We start from the raw sequence: 18,752 nt of genomic DNA on the forward strand, positions 1-18,752 counted from the left end.
CCTGAGCTCAAGTTGGAACTACCTAAGGAATATGAAACTACGCAATGTCCTCCATTAACCTCAAGGGAGGTGATCCTTCTCCTCTACACAGCACTTGTGGGGCCACATCTAGAGTGCTGGGTCCAGTTCTGGGCTCCTCAGAACAAGAAAGATATGGACATACTGGAACTGGTTGTGTGAAGGGCCACAAAGATGATGAAGGGACCTATGAGGAATGGCTGAACCAGCTGGGACTGTTTTGCCTAGAGAGGGCTCAAGAGGATCTTATCATTGTGTATAAATACCTGAAGGAGGCACATAAAAGAAGGAGCGAGGCTCTGGAAAGAGTCTGATGCTCAGCACAAAGTAAAGCACAGGAGGGTGCCTCTGACCATTAGATAACCTCTTTTACACTGAGGGTGACCAAGCCATGGCACAGATCACAAAGGGAGGTTGTGAGATCTCTCTCCTTGCGGTTATGCAAAAACCATCTTGACCTAGTTCTGGGCAACAAGGTCTAGGCTGTGAGACAGCCCTGCTTGAGCAGGAAGCAGGGTGGACAAGATGACCTCCACAGATCCTTTTCAACCTCAACAGTCCTGTGATTATCTGATTGAAATACTTCATTATATGTTCATATGGGAATATTTTTGCAGTAGGTCTGTCAACAATGATGTTTCTTTATGTGGTGGTATTTTGATAGCTTTACCCTCGGTAAATTTTTCCCAAGTGAGTATATTTTCAGTACCCACTATCTGTGTTAAAATTAAAAGCTCATCCCCTGCTATACTTACAAAGGAACCACCATTCCCACATACGATAGCATGTGAAAAGTCATTTAAGCTGTGATTTAATGTAGCTATTAAAGAAATAAAAAGCTTACATCACTCATGTCTTTAATAGCATTTTCCATTTTTATAATACTTACTGCCAAACTAAAAAGAGCAGGATGTTCTTTTTATATAAAAATTTCTTATATCAAAACCACTTTGAATTCATTTCACATTACATGGGTCAAAAAAGCATTCAGCCTTTCCATGTGTAGACATGTCACTGAAATCAATTAGGCATGAAGAAGTGTCTAGTGGCAGGCTAATAATTCTGGCTTGACGTTGTATACAATACTATGATACAATATTATACTTTGAGATGTAAGATTTGAGATCATAGAAGAAAAAAACAAGTCTTACGATGGATATGTGTAGAGAGACATTTTATTGCAAAAAATAGCAAATGTCTTAAGAACACAAACCAGAGAGTTATTAAAAGCTTCATAGCAAAATATTCAGCCAACTCTGTTACAATATATAGGCTTGAGGTTCTAACAGTTAACACTATGCCTCAACTCACTGAGCAAGTAATGCTCCTGATACATAAACATTGCGCAATTGAAATATGGAGCTGAATATTTAAAAAAAAAAAGAGAGAGAGGGTATTTTGTCCTTGATCTTTCATAATCAAAGTAATTGAGAAATTACAACATTTTAACAAGCTTGATTCTTTTTGGGAAAAGCCATTAAAAATAATTCCTGAGTATTTAGGGTAAGAGAATATATCAAATCCGACCAATTAAGACCAACATCCTGTTGGGTGAGCCTTGCAGCTTGAAGTGACATTCTCTAGCGTGGCTGTCATGGCAGGATCATGGCCTAAGCGGCTTAATGGAATACATGAAAACCTTCTAACATGCACATTCCAATTCTCCTTTTCTTTAGAAATAGCCTACAACTGTCAACTGTGAAGCTTGCTTTGCTGAGGAAAACACTGTTTTAAATGTCAATTCCTTTTGCAAAACCTTGTAATGCAAATTGACACAGCTATGCCTTCAGTGAACCATCACACCAGTAATTATGTGAAATATATAAACCAAAATTTAGGCTTTCATACTATGTTAGTATACATATTGAATTGTATGCTTTGTATCAGTATTTTGAACATAGAGATCTAGCTATTCAGCATCTTGTTATTGTAATGAGAGGCGGTATATTAATTTTCCATTATTGTCTTCAGATGCAAGTTAAAATATCATCTTATTATACACCATGTTTCTAAAATCCTGTTGGCATTCATCAGCTTCCTATGATTTTAATTGAATCCTTCTATTTTGATTTTAAAACTGCTGCCAATCTAAACTGATTTACAGAATTAATCCCAGAAAAAAATTCAGATTTCTTACTTTATATATGCTTTTCCAGAATTACAGGATTAAATTACAATGGATGTAGAAAGATGATTGTACAAAGCATAGTTAATAATTCACAACACTGGTATTCAGCTTGATCAATTACAATGAACTCACAAAAATGGTTTTAATTATATCCACTCTTTTCTATCCACCCACCCCAGTATGTAAACAAGGTTCTCACAATGACAATGGCAAGACTGCAGTTGCTGAGATGTACTGCATGTGAAAGACAACACCTAGGAATAAAGGCCTGGATTTGACAATTCCAGTACATGCTCCTGCTCACTTCCCATTCTAGACTACAAGACTGCTACTTTCAGTCTCTTGCAGTCTTTAAATCAAGAGAACATACAGGTAAATTGAGCTTTTTTCCTAATGCACTCTTCTGGAGTAGAACTGGTGAAAAGTAACATGCTTATATAGAACAAAAGAGATAATGACTTGGGAATAATTGGAATCAGTCGTAACAAAACTGTCCAAGCAATGGTAATGTACAGTATTGCAGCTGTATGTTACTAAGACAAGAAACTCTTGGTATTACAAAGATGAAGATCTCTGTTTGCACAAGCCAATTTTAATGGGCTATTAAGCATTTGGTTAAGAACAGGCTTGTACAGTCTCATTGAAAAGGAAACACTTGTCAAAATGCTTTTTTAAAAAATACCATATGACATCTTCTAAATTGCAATTTAAATATTAAAATCTTGTTTCAGAAGTTCCTCGCTTCAGGTTGTTACTCAAAAACTCATCATGTTCAAAACTCAAATTATTATGAGATCTTGATATCATGAGAAGCTTTTCCTTATTAGTAAAGTCTTTCTTGACTGCTGCTTGTGGCACAAGTAACCTATCCATCGGGTCCTCCTTGTTTTCTAGTTTCATATAGCCTTTACTGTTGCTCCGATCCAGTCTGGGCCAGCTGGGGTGTTTCCTTTGTTCAGCTTGGACAGTGAGTGTAGACGGACCCCTGTCCAAGTCCAGGGACTTAGAATGTGAAGACAGAAGATGCAAAGATGTGTTGGAACCAAACTGTTTCCTGGCAGCACCAGGAGATAAAAGCTTTCCTGTGCTTGGTCCGACAGTCATAGAAGATTTGAACGGATCCGATGGAGTGTCCACAAAAGAATTGTGTCGTGGCAGCATGGAACCAGCCGGTCTGTAGGATTCATTGGTATCAGTTAGAGGAATGGCCAGAGAATCCATTGACAGATTTCTAGACTGACTCCTGGTGATCTCTGAGTCCTCAGTTATGTTGTCTATACTGGGTTCATCAATAACACAGTTATTCAGTTTAATTACTGGCAGTGTGAAAGCACTAATGGAAGAAGATACAATGGATTTTGTTTCACACTTTATAGAGTTAGTGCTTTTGTCATCTGAAGCCTTGCTGGGGTGAGGGTAAAGTCCAAAGACTGAACCAGACTGCTCAGCCAGCAGAGGTGGCAAGAGGCTACTAGTGGCCCTATCTTCATTTAGGGTAATCTCATCTTCTTCAGCAGAACTATCCATTCTAAGATTACTCTTGAAGCCAGAGAAAGGCGCAACCGTGTTCGCAGCCAGCCGTGACGCACAGGAGCTCCCGCCGTGCCGGAGTTCTCCTTCCCCCAACAAGCCAGTGAAGGCACCACTCAGCTGCTTTTGTTCCCTGATCCTCAGGGTGTGGATGTCTATTACAGTGGAGTATATGTCTCTCATGTGTATTATTTTTGTTTCCTTGTCACGGTTTTCATGCAGAATGGCATTCGCACAAATAAAAATGAAGATTCCAATGCCCATGGTGAAAGGGCCCAGCATTTTCATCTTATCCGAGTGCACATGCTGTTCAAAGAAGCGAAGTAAAATGCTTCCTTGGCTTCGCAGAGTCCGGGTTCCATTTAGAGATGGATTACCTTCAGATCCTAACAGCTGTTCCTTCTGGGGCCAGTATCCAAGGATGGCCATTGCAATTCCAAAGAATGCGATAAGCACTCCTAAAACAAGAAAGAATCCCGATGGAGAATAGAGACGGATTTTGCCCCTGACAATTACTACATCTGTCCTGGGCCGGCGTCTCACTGGTTTCTTCTCCTCAGGAACTGGTGCTCCGGCAAGATTTACATGTTGCTGAGATCTGGCAGAGTCTTGCCTTTTTAAGGCAGCCAGTCCTGTTATGACTCCTCCGGTTGCTATCATAGTTCTATGTTGTGCCCTGGAAAAAAAAAGAAGAAAAAGCAGAAATGTTGAGGCAAGCAAAGGTTGTCCCTACAAATATAAGTAGCATTTTGTTAATATGCAGGTATTTCTTGATAACTGAAACGCTCCTATGACTATAAAAAAGCTACTACTATAGTTCCAGTTGTGACAAAGTAGCAGTTTTGAGATTCACATGGTATCCTAAAAAAAATAGTTTTCCAGAAGTCCTTTTTCACTGTAAATATAGATAATAAAGCTTCCATCAGTGATACAGAAAGTAAAGCTAGTGCTGTTAGTGGTGATATATCAGGACTAAAGACAAAATATTCAGAAGTCTTAACAGATAATTTGTCTGGACTGGTCTGCAGTAAAATCAATAATACCTTGTTGATAATTTTAGCACTTTAGCTACTAGTTCTTTTTAAAACTTCTGACACACAATGACTGTGAATACAGTTCATTCTACATTTCCCCTTTAAGAGATCTTTCCTGATAGATTTCAGCATATATTCATACATATTTATTACAGCATTTAAATAAGCTTTTACTAAGTCTATTCAGATTTCCTGAGTCTCAGCTAGAGAATAATTTTTGCCTTTCCTAATACAGCTGATCTTCACATTTCTATTTTTCCTCCCTTGTTTGCTCCTCTTGGACTACAGGTGAAAAACCTCTGTTAAGTTTTATCAGACAAGAAATTTTAATAAAATTCAAATTGATAATTTCAAAATTTCTTAGCTTTATGAGGAAATTTTATTTCATTTTAGACTTACTTTGGTACCTGGTTGCCTATTACATGAGAAACATTAACCAGCATGGGTTTAAAAGAGAAAGTCATATTTGATAGTTTTTTATGAGCAAAAGTAACAAATAGAACAACACAGTTCAGGATAATTCTATTTTACAAGGCATCTTTGACTCAAAAATAGTTTCTGAGCTTAATCAATTAGTATTAGAATTAATGAGAGATGATATTATAGAGTAAAATTAGGATACTATAAGTTAGTTATGAAAAAATTATGTCCTCTTTAATAGTGTTATTATGCTCAGAGATGAAGAAAGGCTGACAGCCTGTTGCAGAGGAAAAGGCTCTGTGTCAAGTCTGGGGGCGGTTTAAGAAGCAAAACTGAAGTGGGACTGGGTGAACAAAGTGAGGTGCTGAAAAGCGGAGGTACAGCAAATTGGTGACTGCTTGCAATTTACAGGCAATGATTTTCATCAGATCTCTCAAACTTGTCATTTTGTTTGAAATTTTAGCAGTGCAGTCATGGGAAAAAAACTATTAGATCTCTTGTGTTAGGAGAAACAGACAGACTCTGTTATGATACGACACTATCACAGATTTCCAACACTGCAAGCAGGTGTCACATAAGCACATCTACAAACAGCAATCGGCCCATCCCACCCAAAATGAACTTGATTATGCAATTAATATGGAATTTGAGATAGGTGGCCAACTGGAAGGAAATTGGAAACAGCAATTCAGATGACAGACAGAAAGACTAACAACCTGAACTCCCTCCTTGCACCCTCACTGTTAAAGGACAGAGGGCTTCCTCTCTTTCTGAGAAACCTTTCCTTTACAAAGGAAAGACTTGAAAAGGTCTAGGCTGCTAAGTATACTGCATTTTCTGAATTTTTGCAAGAGAAATTCATGACATCATTCCAAAAATTTCAGAAATTTCACTTGTACTCTCAGGTTTCATGTTCATAATCTCTCTGGGAATTCTCAGGCTTTGCAATTAATTTCCCTTTTTGATGCTACCTGGACAATTTCCATACTTCAGTGGAAATTAATGTCTTGAATGCTTCTTAAAAATACTCTTTTTTTAAGATAACAATTTTAAAATACTCCAAAAAAAATTTGACACTGATAGTCTTTCAAACTTTCTCATGTGCTTACATGTTTACGGGCTTCTGCCAAAACAAAAGTTCATTATTCCGTAAAACAATGTTTTGAATATCTGTGGACAGAAATAAACAGGACTGAGTCATTATAAAAGATGTTGCATTTTTTCATGACTCAATTAAATGTAATTAGTTTTCTCTATGAAATAAATTAAGACAATTATGGCACATCTTTACTGAAATGAAAAATCACTTAGCTATAATCTAGTTTGTTCCATTAATCTTTTACAATTGCCAGACCTTTGTGGCGAACAAAGAGTTTCCATATTCATGTGGTATTTTACAGGCACACATGAACCCACTCTGTTCCTTCTCAAGGCTACCAAGGAAGCGCACAGGTACAGCAGTTAAGTGCTAAATTCACACTGTGCCTGTTGGCAGGATTTGTTATTTTGTGTACTGTTCTGGGCTTATCACAGCTACCTGAGTTGTAACAAAGGGTGAACAGAATAAGCTTACACCAACTTGCTAAATATTTTAAACATACCTCTAGCAAGAGCTCCCCTGTAACTGAAAATTAGAGCAAGTAAAAACATGCTTAAGAATTACACCTTGGGGTATGCTTCTGTAGAAAGTTCTCATTTGCAAATTTTGCAGAAATTGGGGAACCATATCTCAATTTCATTACTTGAAGGACAGAAATTGAGATTTCTAAAAGTGAGAGAGAAAGCAAGATCTCTCAAAGCACACAGCTGGCTTCCAAACCATTCTATGGTACTATGATTTCAGGGGAACATGTTCCTCTGTTCATTTAACCTGCATCAGAGATGGGGCTCAGGGGAGAAAAAGTCTGGCTGCCAAGATACAAGCACATTTTGTACATAGAAATTTTCATATTTCTTGAGTTCATATCAATATTATTATACTTTCTTTCATGGAAAAAATCACAATCAGGCTTATAAATAATAATTTGTAATAAGCCAATTTTGATCTCTTCTGCATCTAAAAAAATCAAGTGTTAAAATACATAATGGTATGAGATGGTTTCACTTCATGCTGACAGCTTTACCAAAACCAGTTACAATGAAGTGCATATTAAGATGAAAATCATATTTTAGAAAAATATTCTATTTACAATAGACATTGTAAATATATATGATTTATTCTGCAAATCTGTTTAGTTTTGTGACATACCAGCCATAATATGAGTGCTGCTCATTAAACACTGCTTCTCTTATTTAACTTAGTACAGTGAATATTTTTAGTTTTATCCTGAAGTCTGAATTCAAGGTTCTAAACAAGCAAAGACTTAGAAGACTTTTACTCAGAGGTAAATGAAGATTATGCTAAGAGCTCAGACAGCATCTCTTTGGTGGCACTGTGAATGATACATGTTGGCTCTTCAAGGAAACAAGTATTGGTAAAATGGATGTGGAATACAGAACAAAAAGAAAGGGACATGCCTGTAATTCATTTTATAAAACATAACCATCTCGCTGATACAAAAGCACCAGAGCTGCCAAGGTCCTTTTGAAGAACAAAGTGTTGAGCAGCTCTCTAACTTCATCACTGCTCAGTTTTGTTTTATCTTCAGTGAGAACATAGGGTCCAAAGGCCTGGACACCTTAGGGGTTTAGTCCTGAAAGAAGCAGTGGCCCACATTTACCTCTACATTGATCTTAACTTTTGCTTTATGCTGTTGTTACAGAGCAGCTCTGACACTAGCGCTGTCAGCCACTCAAAGATCATCCACGGAAAGCCCATCTCGGCAGAGATCCTGTGAAGCAGCTCCTGATCACTCTCACTCTCTTGGCATTATTTGCACAGAGAATGATTCAGGCTCTTGACAATTCACTTGTAACCTCTTCAATGACCACTAGCAAGATTTACCTTGGCCTTTCATCCAGGGCACAGGCTAAACACAGTCCTCTGCGTCTGGAGATGCTTTAAAAAAAAATCCAGCAACAGACAGAGCAAGAGGTAGCTACGTGCCCCTTTAGTATCAAGAAAGGATGGACCCTTAAGCAGAAACTACTGGTAACGAGCCATGCAGCAAGGACAGAGAAATGGAGACAAAGGGAAAGAGCTGCATAAATGTGGTGGGGACACCAGGTCCTCCGCAGAGGTGCTCTGTCACTGCCCTCCTGAACTGGATGGGGGAGAGAAAATATAACAAAAGGCCTGTGGATTGAGATCAGGACAGTTCACTCACCCATGGCCATCATGGGCAAAACAGCTTGAGAAAATTAGTTTATTACCAATCAAATCTGTGCAGGATGATCAAAAATAAAACAAAATCTTAAAAACACCTCCCCTCTCACACTTCTCCCTTCTTGGGCTCAGCTTCCCTCCCTGAATACTCCACCTCCTCCCCACAGCAGTGCAGGGGGACAGGGGATGGGGGTTGCAGTCACGGGGTTGCAGTCACTTCAACATGTGTCATCTCTGCTGCTTCCTCCTCAGGGGGAGGACTCCTTGCACTCTCACTCTGTTCCACCGTATGGTCCTTCCCAAAGGATGCATTCCTTCAGGTACAGACTGCTCCACCATGGGACCACCAAGGGGTCACAAATCTTTGTCAGCAAAACTCCAGCATGGGCTCCTCTCTCCAAAGGACCATAGGTCCTGACAGGAGCCTGCTCTAGCATGGACTTCCCACAGGGTCACAGCCTCCTTTGGGCATCCACCTGCATCAGGTGGATCTCTGCTGCCCTGTGGACCTCCATGCGCTGCAGGGGAACATCCTGACTCGCTGTGATCTTCACAGGATGCAGGGGAATCTCTCCTCTGGCACCTGAAGCACCTCCTCCCCCTCCTCCTTCACTCATCTTTGGGTCTGCAGGGCTTTTCGTCTCACATATTCTCAGTCCTCTGGCTGCAGTTGCCTTTTTTTTTCTTCCTTCCTAAATCTGTCATCCCAGAGGTGCTACCACCATTGCTCATGGGCTCAGCATTGGCCAGTGGCGTGTCCATCTTGGAGCCGACTGGCATGTCTATTGGACAAAGGGGAAGTTTCCAGAAGCTTCCCGCAGAAACCACCCCTGTAGCCCCCCACTACCAAAATTTGCCACACAAACCCAATACAGTAACATCTGCAAAAGTATGTGTAGGTAAGGAGCCATGAGAGGGGCTGCTGCCCATCTAAGCAGAGAACAGCAGGGCCACAGAAATAAATTAAAGCAAGAAGTTTGCAGACATGACACAAAATGGGTAATGATATAACAAGTGTCATGCTGGGATGTGGAGTGACATTGGCTTTTTCCTTATATTACACTGGCTACACAGGCCAAGGATGCCAGAGAGGCTGGAATGGATTCTCCTTTATCACCTCTCCATATGGGAAAAGGTTGTTCAGATGCTCAAGGAAAAGCCGTCACAAAGGAAACTTGGAAACGAGGGTAAAAACAGCTTTCACAAAACAGTATGCTGTGAGTAACCATGAGACTTGCATTTGCCAAGCAAAATATGAGATATTTTCCTAAAAAAGTCAGAAAGTCAAACAATTCAATCAGCAAAGAAAAGGTAAATTCACCCTCTGACACAGAGGTAAGGCCTAGGTAAATTACCATAGACAAACTGTAGTTTAGCACAGGTGGATGAGAATCCTTCTCTTCTACCAGGACATCAGGCTATCACTGATGATGGGACACAAATAGGGTGTATTTATGCCATTACCATTACTCATCTATCACTTGACTTGACAGACATATGACTGACATACAGACATTCCTGCCAGCCTAGACAAAGGAAGAGAGAGGCAGGAGGCAGCTGACCTGGGGACTTGCTAGAGTAGCTGCAGAGCCCAGAGCAACTGGCTGCAATGGATTTCATGGCATGTTCTAGCAGCTCCAACTAACTTCTCCTCACTCCCCTACTATTTATTTCTCTCTTTGACCTAAGAGGCCACCACCTTAATACCCATCTTTCCTGCCTAATGACTAGCTTCACCACAACTGTACCGCTGCCAAGTAACTTTTTTTTCAGAGATTGTCTAACTATTAAAAATCTAATTAATCTCTCAGCAACTATTATCAACTCTCAACTTGCAGTAAGCTTTAAAGCTCGAGGCTTCTACTTTAAATGCCTGAAATCTAATGCCTTATCTAATTTGTTCAACTATTTTGGTACTATGTAAGTTATTACTTCTACCTACAAATTATTCTTTTGAATACATGCATAATAATTTGAATTATACAGAGATCTTACACTTAATTTTAAATTCTTCCCAGCAAAGATGGGAAGCAAACTAAAGATTACCACTATCTTGTTTCCTAATGTTTTATTCCAGATACATTTCAGTGTCTCTTACTACTTAAAATCTTTGCATGACAACCTCACTTGCATAAATATTTTTTTTCTCATTTATTCTTTGAAAAATGACTGAAAATTATGTGAAATTATCAGAACTGTACATGCTATTTCCCTGTAGTTTATGTAAAGTTTTCTGAAAAGTTCAGTTCTTGTGTATCAGCAAAAAATTAAACGTTACTGCAATAAGAAGTAGTGTGTGACAGAATCTGATTTCTATTACTGTAGCATTTCCTATCCGACTATTTCAGCTTATTAGGAAATTTATTTCCCAACTAATGATAAATAAATTATTTGTTATCATTTAAGGGACTAAATTTCAAATTTTAACAAGAACACAAATTTTAATATCATGGAAAGTTTCTTTCACCTTTGATAAACCTAAAGTCCCAGAAATGAAGGAGGTGACAGACTGTTTACTCATAAAATATTTCTCATAATCAAGAATGCAAATGACAAAATCATAAGAGAACTTATGACATAACTGAGTAAACAAATCAATATTCAGCTGTATTTAACACATCTATACTTTCTCTTGATGAACAACGTATACATGTCAATATGCTATCTGTGCATAAAGGTTGTCATCCGGTACAACCTATTCTATTCCAAGGGTAAAAATATCCAACTTTATAGGCCCAGAGGGATTAATCATTCTGGTAGAGATAGTACAGCAATAGCCAAACAGACAGTAGTCCCACAAGAAGCAAAGAAAACCATCTCAAATTACATTTTTATTTAGCAGTAGTTTTTTATTTAGCAGAGTTTAACAAACAGCCCCCTCCAACTGCCCAGCACACAAGCGGGACCATCTTATGATGCACCTCCCTCCTCTTACCCATTCATCAAAACATGACCTGGCTGAACAGATTAAAAAACAAAGCAAGCAAGCAAAAGTCATCTTTTGCATTCATGTTTATGGGGTATTTTAAGTGCACTTTAACTGACAATAGGTGAGAAAAAAATCTCCGTGACTTCAGCTGATATTTCAAAGTCATGCCAGCAAAAGACAAGGATGTGACATTTAAAACATTAAAGCTTTGAAATTTCCAGCTGAATTCAACCCCTTTGGGTTCAAATTCCCTTTAATGGTGTCTCTTCTAGGCTGTGAAGGGATAAACTTAGGGACTAATCACGCCCTTTTAACTTCCTGGTTGCCCATCAGCTTGTGGTAGGCAGGCCAAATCATGCAAGCAGTTCCACAGCACAAAAAAACAACGGCAAGCTGCCCACAGGTCAGGCAAGGCAAGAGCACCAGGGTGTCCAAGGGGCAGCAGTAGGCAGAAAGTCCACTGCAGACATTAAAAGATGAAGTTCCCTAGATGTTGGTAGACCATGCAGCTGTATCAAACAGACTGTATTGGCTTTACAATAGTACCATATTAAACTCTTTGTAATCGTAACTGAAAAATAAAAGCTTGCTATTAAGGACACATCTGACAGGAAATCTGAAGTCTGACAGTGATCCAGTTATTTTAAAAATCTAGATCTGGCAGTGGTTTTCAAATCTGCACAGCACTGGTTGAAGCAAGACCGTGGGGGCCCAGCAGTTCCTCTGCAGAATCTGTGAAAGACAACTAGGCATGGCACATCAGAACCTTCTCATTGTTCTACTCTACAAATTTGGGAACTCAAACAAACAAAGAAAGGAAAATGAATTTTTAAAAAACAAGTCCAGGCTTTAATGAGAGTTATGAGATCTCATTTTTATACATATTTCTATAACTATACTGTGCCATTTTGAAACACATGAAAAGATGTACCTCTCTATCAAAGTGACTTCGATGCAAATTTCAGTTGTGGCAGGTATTTGAAGGAGAGAGGTTGAATCCACAGTGGATATATCAAACCTCTATTTGGACTCAAATTCATTCTGTTTCATTAGTAAATCTGGACCATGGCACTCCCAATCATGATCATTATGACAGTCCACTGCCTTGTATTAAAGCACAGCAAGGAAAGTATAAGTATGCCTGTGAGTAACCTAACTTCCTAACCTAGCTTTCCTCAAGCTGTTATGTATGCAGACTAAGTGTCTGCATAACGACTCAGTGGAAAGGTTATAAAATTACACCAAATCACAGTAATTACAATAAGAAAGACTTGACCCTCCACTATTATTTGAAGGGAAAGAAATAAAATACCAATCAAAAGAAAAAAATCCCATACCAAACCACCAAACTTAAGTTAAGTTATACTTAACTACTATTAAGTAATTTTCTCAACTGTACAAGGACCAGAAGTTACTTACAAAGATACAACTGATCAATACCCAAACCTTTACAGCGATTCAGTTTGTGTTGGTATTAATACAACCCTCTCTTTCCTTTGGAACTCTTTTTCTCTGCCTCAGGGGGAGAAGGTTCCTTCCTTTATCCAGTTTGCACCTCTTGTGTGTTTCATTGTCCCATGTCCTAATACCATCTGCTTGGCTCTGGCTTCTTGATCACCCCTCTGTAGGGTACTGGGGGTTGTTGCTTGGTCCTCCCAGAGCCACCTCTTCTCCAGGGCCGAATCCACCCCCTCTCAGCTCAGCCTGTTCTCAGGAGAAAGTTTCAGGTCCTGGCCTCCCTGGGGCCCCATGCTGAACTTGCTCCAGTCTGCAAACATCTTTCTTCACACTTTATTAATGTGAAACTCCTTTTTTTTTAAACCACCTGGGCTTTTATTTGGCTCTAAACTAACTTGAAATAATAAACCAATAACTAGGGAATTTGAACTTTAAAAATTGCAAACTTCGAAATACTGATAAATATAATTGTAGGGTAAGTGAGGATGCCTGTTACACAGATTTGGGGAGTGCTGTGACTCCATACTTTAAATCACAGTGAAAAAAATCCCTTTTGAATTACTTCATCACTTACCATATCTGCCACGTACATTAATCATTCCAACTATTATGCCAAAGTCAAATGTAAGGTGAACACCCAGCAATACTGCATAAAGAAGAATGCCTGAGCTGCTTATCCTCTTTGCTATTATTTCTCCTCCAGCCTGATCCTTTCATATACAGTAATTCTGTGCAAAATCAGCAACATTCAATATTGGCAGCATTACACAGAGCTCGTTAGCTACTCACAAAGGCACAGAACACACATCAAAGAGGGAAAGAAGGAACCTGAGTTTCTGTATTTTGTTTTCAAGATGTTGCTGTATGACTTGGCCTAGATTTGGTCTGCCAGCTTTTGCCTGGCCCAGTTGAACTCACTTTTAAATTTGTTCCATCCTCAACTATGTCTGCTGGCACACTGCAGTAGATCAGGTGTGAGTATAGAGAAATTTGTGGATTTTACCTATGTAAAACTCACAAAACATAAGGTTGCTGCCAGGTATCCTATGTCTAGAACAGCTTTCCAGTCATTATACGGTGAACCAAACAATTCTCAGGTCACAAAACACCTGTCTCACACAGCATAAACCCACCTGCCCCACCACTGCCATGTCCGATGTCCTGAATTCCCAGCTGAATTCCCAGCTGTCCATCTCCCTCTAGCTGTACTATCTTAATTAAAGTCCTAGATGATGGACTAAAGAAACCCCAGATCTCGGGCACTGGATGTACTTATTTGTGGAATGCTTACATAACCTCTGTATCCACTGTATTAAATTATCAGCAAATTTAGAGCTGTAACTTGTTTTTGGAAGTGTGAACCTCTAAATTCTTTACTTATGCACAAAAATTTCCACTTCCTATGCACAGATACATCACATCTTGTTCTAAAATCTATTACAGAACTACAGCAAAAAGCAACAAGGAGCTAAAAAAAGACAGGGAAACAAAAATGGCAAGTAGCTTTACAAGATTTAAAGAAAAGTTGTTCAAAATGCAATTGATTAATAGAGTTTTTGAATTTTCTTCCTAGAAGAAAAAATATCCACAGAATATGCACACAGGAAAATAAAAGCTGGACAATGAGGCTTTACTGTTGCTTTTATTTGCTTTCATTATCCAGTTTGTCAGAGTTTTTCTACTGATAAACAACTAGGGTTTTTTTAGCCTAAACTGAGCAAGGTGATAACTGCCCTTAATGACTGAAGTGACAAAATCTGTTCCCAAGCTATTTTAGCACTTTAGTTTGTGTAAACCCATTTTCTAGCAAAAATAGGTACTACAAATGGAAGCAGATATTGGCTATTTAGCCAAATACTTATAATTATTTTACATACTTTTGTCCATTCAGGTTATTAGTGTTCATGTTCAGTAAACAGAAAACATGCTGCTTTATATATGTCTACAGGTGAGAGAAGTAGACTATTTTAAACCTTTTATGCCATGCAATCTGTCACTTTCAGTATCAACTGAAAGTAAATAATTTTATTGAAAATAATCACTTTATAAGCACAATATAATTTAAAACGTGTAAAAGAAGCATGTGGATATTTATGCATTTATTTTAGTTTGGGGTGGTTTTTTAGTTTTTATTTTTTAGACATTACCAATTATAAAAAGGAGCTTCTTTTAGAAGAAAGTGAAAATTTTGAGATAATACTATAGACTTTCAACCCTACAACTGAAATCCAAAATGCACAGAAGTAATCTAAATTCTGAAGCAAGCTCACACAATGCAAATCAGAGTATAGACCAGTTATCAACCACAAGTCATGAAATAAATGTTATAAAGATCTCTATTGTTTCTGAAAGACTGAATTTGTACAACCAGAGTAAAATATATGTTCTCTGTCATCTACTGCAAAGGAAAGGCATGACTAAACACTCCAGGGCTCAACATGCCAGATAAACTCAGTTTCCTAATAAAAAAGAAACATGAAACAAGATTGGAAATGTTAGGAAATACCTTCATTTTCAAGCACTAGGATTGTTGGTTCTTCAATTCTTACACACAAAACTTTGAATAAGACAGTGACAGACACTTGGTGTGGAAAAAGCACAGCAATGCTGGGGTGCCCTGGCTACCACTTATACTCACATATCATCCAGCTTAAGTAGCAATATGTTACTCTGATTTCATCAGAGGCAAAATCTCCTGCGTGGACACACACCTAATGTAGGATGCAAGCAGCTCTCAAGACCGAAGACCAAACAAATGTCCTTATCTGCACTACATGCTCAGTTAATCAAGTTAATTTGCAGGTTCTAACAACTGTAATTTCCCACTGCATACAAGTTCAGTGACTATAAGATCAAATAGTACCAGGTACAAAATCAAGTAGATATTTCACAGAAGGCTTAAGTAATACCCATATTAGATATGAAATAAAATCTATTTGCTCCACAGCTGTGTGAGCAACACTTTCCCCCTGACCTAGAAAATACTCCTGCTCTATAAAACATGCAAACTCAAAGGAGCAGGAGATAGCATGCTGTGTTTATTGTCAAAAGACACCTAGGACCAATTTTTTAAACATAAAAGAGTCTAACTCTGAAGAGTACTTAGGTATCTACACCGTGTAGTTTTATCAGAAGATCTCAGTGCGTGATAGAGGTACAGAAGTCATGTTAAGTGCCCAACTTAACAGAACTTAAGGACCAAGGACCTAAGACCAAAAAGTAACTATGAAAGCCACAGACGTAGCACTGCTACTTGTCCATTAAGCCTGGCAATGTAATTTTAAATTAGTGGCCAAGATACTTGTTTGGGAATTGAGGTGTCCCTAGTGCCAGGCCCCTCCACCAGCAGGAGACTATCTTCCATGTCATTAGTAAAGTCCATGCAAGGGGGTCTTTAGAAGAAGAACTGAAATTTGGGCTCCCTGAGCACCCCAGCCACAAGGTGTGAGTGTTTATATGGCCAAGAGGAGCATTTGCCATGGTACAACTGTGGCCCTAAGCTATCATTACACTTACCTTGTCTGTCATTTCCTTCTGAAATCTCTTCTGAAAACACAGGTCAGCGTTAGGATGTCTTTTACACTGAGCCTTCATGCAAGTTAATCTGCTCTGCCAAGTGGCAACACAAATCAGCCCCTCCTAAGGTTATTGTTGTTATAGCTAGCAAGGTCACAGTACCTGAGCTGTCACATTTAAAGACAGTTCCAGCATCTTAACACTAATTTTTGGTGATTCAGAGGTACAGGTGGACTCCTAGTTACAGCACCATTATATTCGTTCACAGGGGCAGAAAAATCAGTGTATGAGGTTTAGGTTATTCTATGCTAGCACACCAATTAGGCAATCACTATATCACAGCTATTATTAGGACATTAATAATGGAATGAAAATTTTCTTGGGTCTCAAGAATCCCACAAAAATAAGCAAACTGGTTAGTATGATGCTATTTCCAGTATGTCAACAATAGTTTCAAATGCTAGATGCAGAAAAGGGATAGTCAAGCACTATTTCATAGAGAATGGTAAGCATAGTTCAAAAATACTTCTAGTCAAACTTTTTTGCCTATTTATGGATGACAGAGGAATAAATTATTATTAAATTAGCAGTAAACCTCAATTATGTCTTCAACTGCAGACTAGAATGATCCTGCCAGACATCCACATGGGGGCATCAGTAGAACCTGTAAGCATCCACACTGATACTCAGCCTGTTGATGGGTAAATACAAGTTACAAAGTACACATAAGAGCAGAAAGTTTCAAGACGTAGATTAGTATTTTACACGTGTAAAAAAACAGAAACGTCAATATGGAGGCATTTCTGTTATGCAGATTATCCATCACAAACAATTTCTTCTGTACTTGTAATCAGCTCCATTATCACTTGCATTACAATAACCAATCTCTTTGTAGTACCCTAAACTAAGGGTTCTATGAACAGGAGGAACCCACTGGGAGCAAAGTAACCTATGAGTAGTGAGACACAAAGAGAAAGACATGCTGAAATACTGTGGGCCAAATTTATGGAACTGCATCTTAAGCTTTGGTAGCAGAATTCACTTATACAAGATACATGACTTGCACAGTAAATCCCTTTTTTCTTTTACCATCAACAATCTGTGAACATTATTGGGGGTTAAAGCCAAACAATTCCTTGGTAGTACATGAAGAAAGGCCAGCTAAACCGAGCAGAATAACTGCTACCTCCTTACTTCTACTTGCTTCCAGAATGTCCAGGTGTTGCTCACACAGGGGACTTCACATCCAGCAACTTGTGATCCTTAAAAGGTCTGCCTCCCTCACCTCAGAGAGCTACATTCCATACTGCTGCCCTACATTTCAAATATACAGTTTGTCCACAGGACCAAGTCCTCTGAAATATGGCAGAGTTGCTCTCACTTCATTTTACATCTAGGAATCAGTATATGCCCATTCTGCTATTTTGCAGAAAACCATCTCCCTCCAGTTGTTCCAGTTAGATTGAGTTCCTAACACAGAGCTTGTGGAACAGCAGGCTGCCAGGCCTCAGGAAAATTAGAATATTTCTAGCATATAGTAGTGCTAGCTAAAGCGTGGTGTCCTAGTTAAAGACCTGTTAATAGATGCTTTGCTGATAGCATGCTGGCGTATCTGGTGTGCTGTGCATTTGCAGTGCCCTCCATTTGTGAAGTCTATATATCCATGTTTTAACACATTTGACCTACCCTGTAATTGCCCATGCAATTTAAAACATGATCTCAGTTCGCTCCTGTGATCATGAGAGATGTCAACACTGAGTGATACTAAGTAACAGCTTAATTTAGGAGGAAATGCAAACTATTATTAGCATGTATTGTAAGTTGCAATTTCTTCACAAAGGCTTGCAGTAATTTTTTCGCTCTTCAAGGTCCTCATTTACATTATTGCTATGTCCCCTCATGCCATTAATATTTTACTTACTTTGATTTAGCCGGGATATAGCCATTGTTAATTAAAGAGATAAATATCAGTTTTCTTTAATGAATATTCTCCTGACTTACACAAAGACAGCATAATGTTCAGAATCAAGCACTTACAAGTTAGGCACATTTAAACTAACATGAATGCATAACCACAATTATTTGAGGCACCTTGTTAAAAACTGTTGATCTGTGATACAAATATAGACAGCATAAACAACTAAGAGATGATTCCAACAAGAAGTTAGAAGTCCAGAAGACAGAAAATATAGTCAAGTTTTTCCAGTTAGTGTAAAATTTACATTTCTGGCTTTAGAATCTTCTCAGATAATTACAGAGCATTTGTAGCTATCAGTCAGTCTGGTATGTCTAAACATTTAGCCAAATTTCTGAATGCATTGCTGAGGAGAAAATACAGTAAGGGTCAGTAAACTCAGCAGAGCACTGAATGACAACAGATACAGTATGGGTTACTCTTTTTTCTTTTAAGAAACTACTGCAAAACTACCAGCTCTGTGCAAGAAAAGCAGGATG

General features: G+C 38.6%; 1 protein-coding gene across 5 annotated transcripts in view; it reads right to left on the reverse strand.

The window, feature by feature from the left end:
- Nucleotides 1-1,175: 1,175 nt before the first annotated feature.
- TMEM200A (transmembrane protein 200A) overlaps nucleotides 1,176-18,752 on the reverse strand; it is a 52,711-nt gene continuing 35,134 nt past the window's right edge. For 4 of the 5 annotated variants that reach the window (XM_039569463.1, XM_039569464.1, XM_039569465.1 and 1 more), the window contains one exon: nucleotides 1,176-4,352. In XM_039569463.1, coding sequence (XP_039425397.1) covers nucleotides 2,861-4,336 — 1,476 coding nt within the window. In that variant the 5' untranslated portion in view covers nucleotides 4,337-4,352 and the 3' untranslated portion in view covers nucleotides 1,176-2,860. Of the gene's footprint in view, nucleotides 4,353-6,239; nucleotides 10,180-18,752 lie in introns of those variants that run through there. The other variant, XM_010401813.4, reaches the window with a different exon arrangement.

This window comes from Corvus cornix, chromosome 3 (genome assembly GCF_000738735.6).
Source record: "Corvus cornix cornix isolate S_Up_H32 chromosome 3, ASM73873v5, whole genome shotgun sequence".
Taxonomy (NCBI): Eukaryota; Metazoa; Chordata; class Aves; order Passeriformes; family Corvidae; genus Corvus; species Corvus cornix.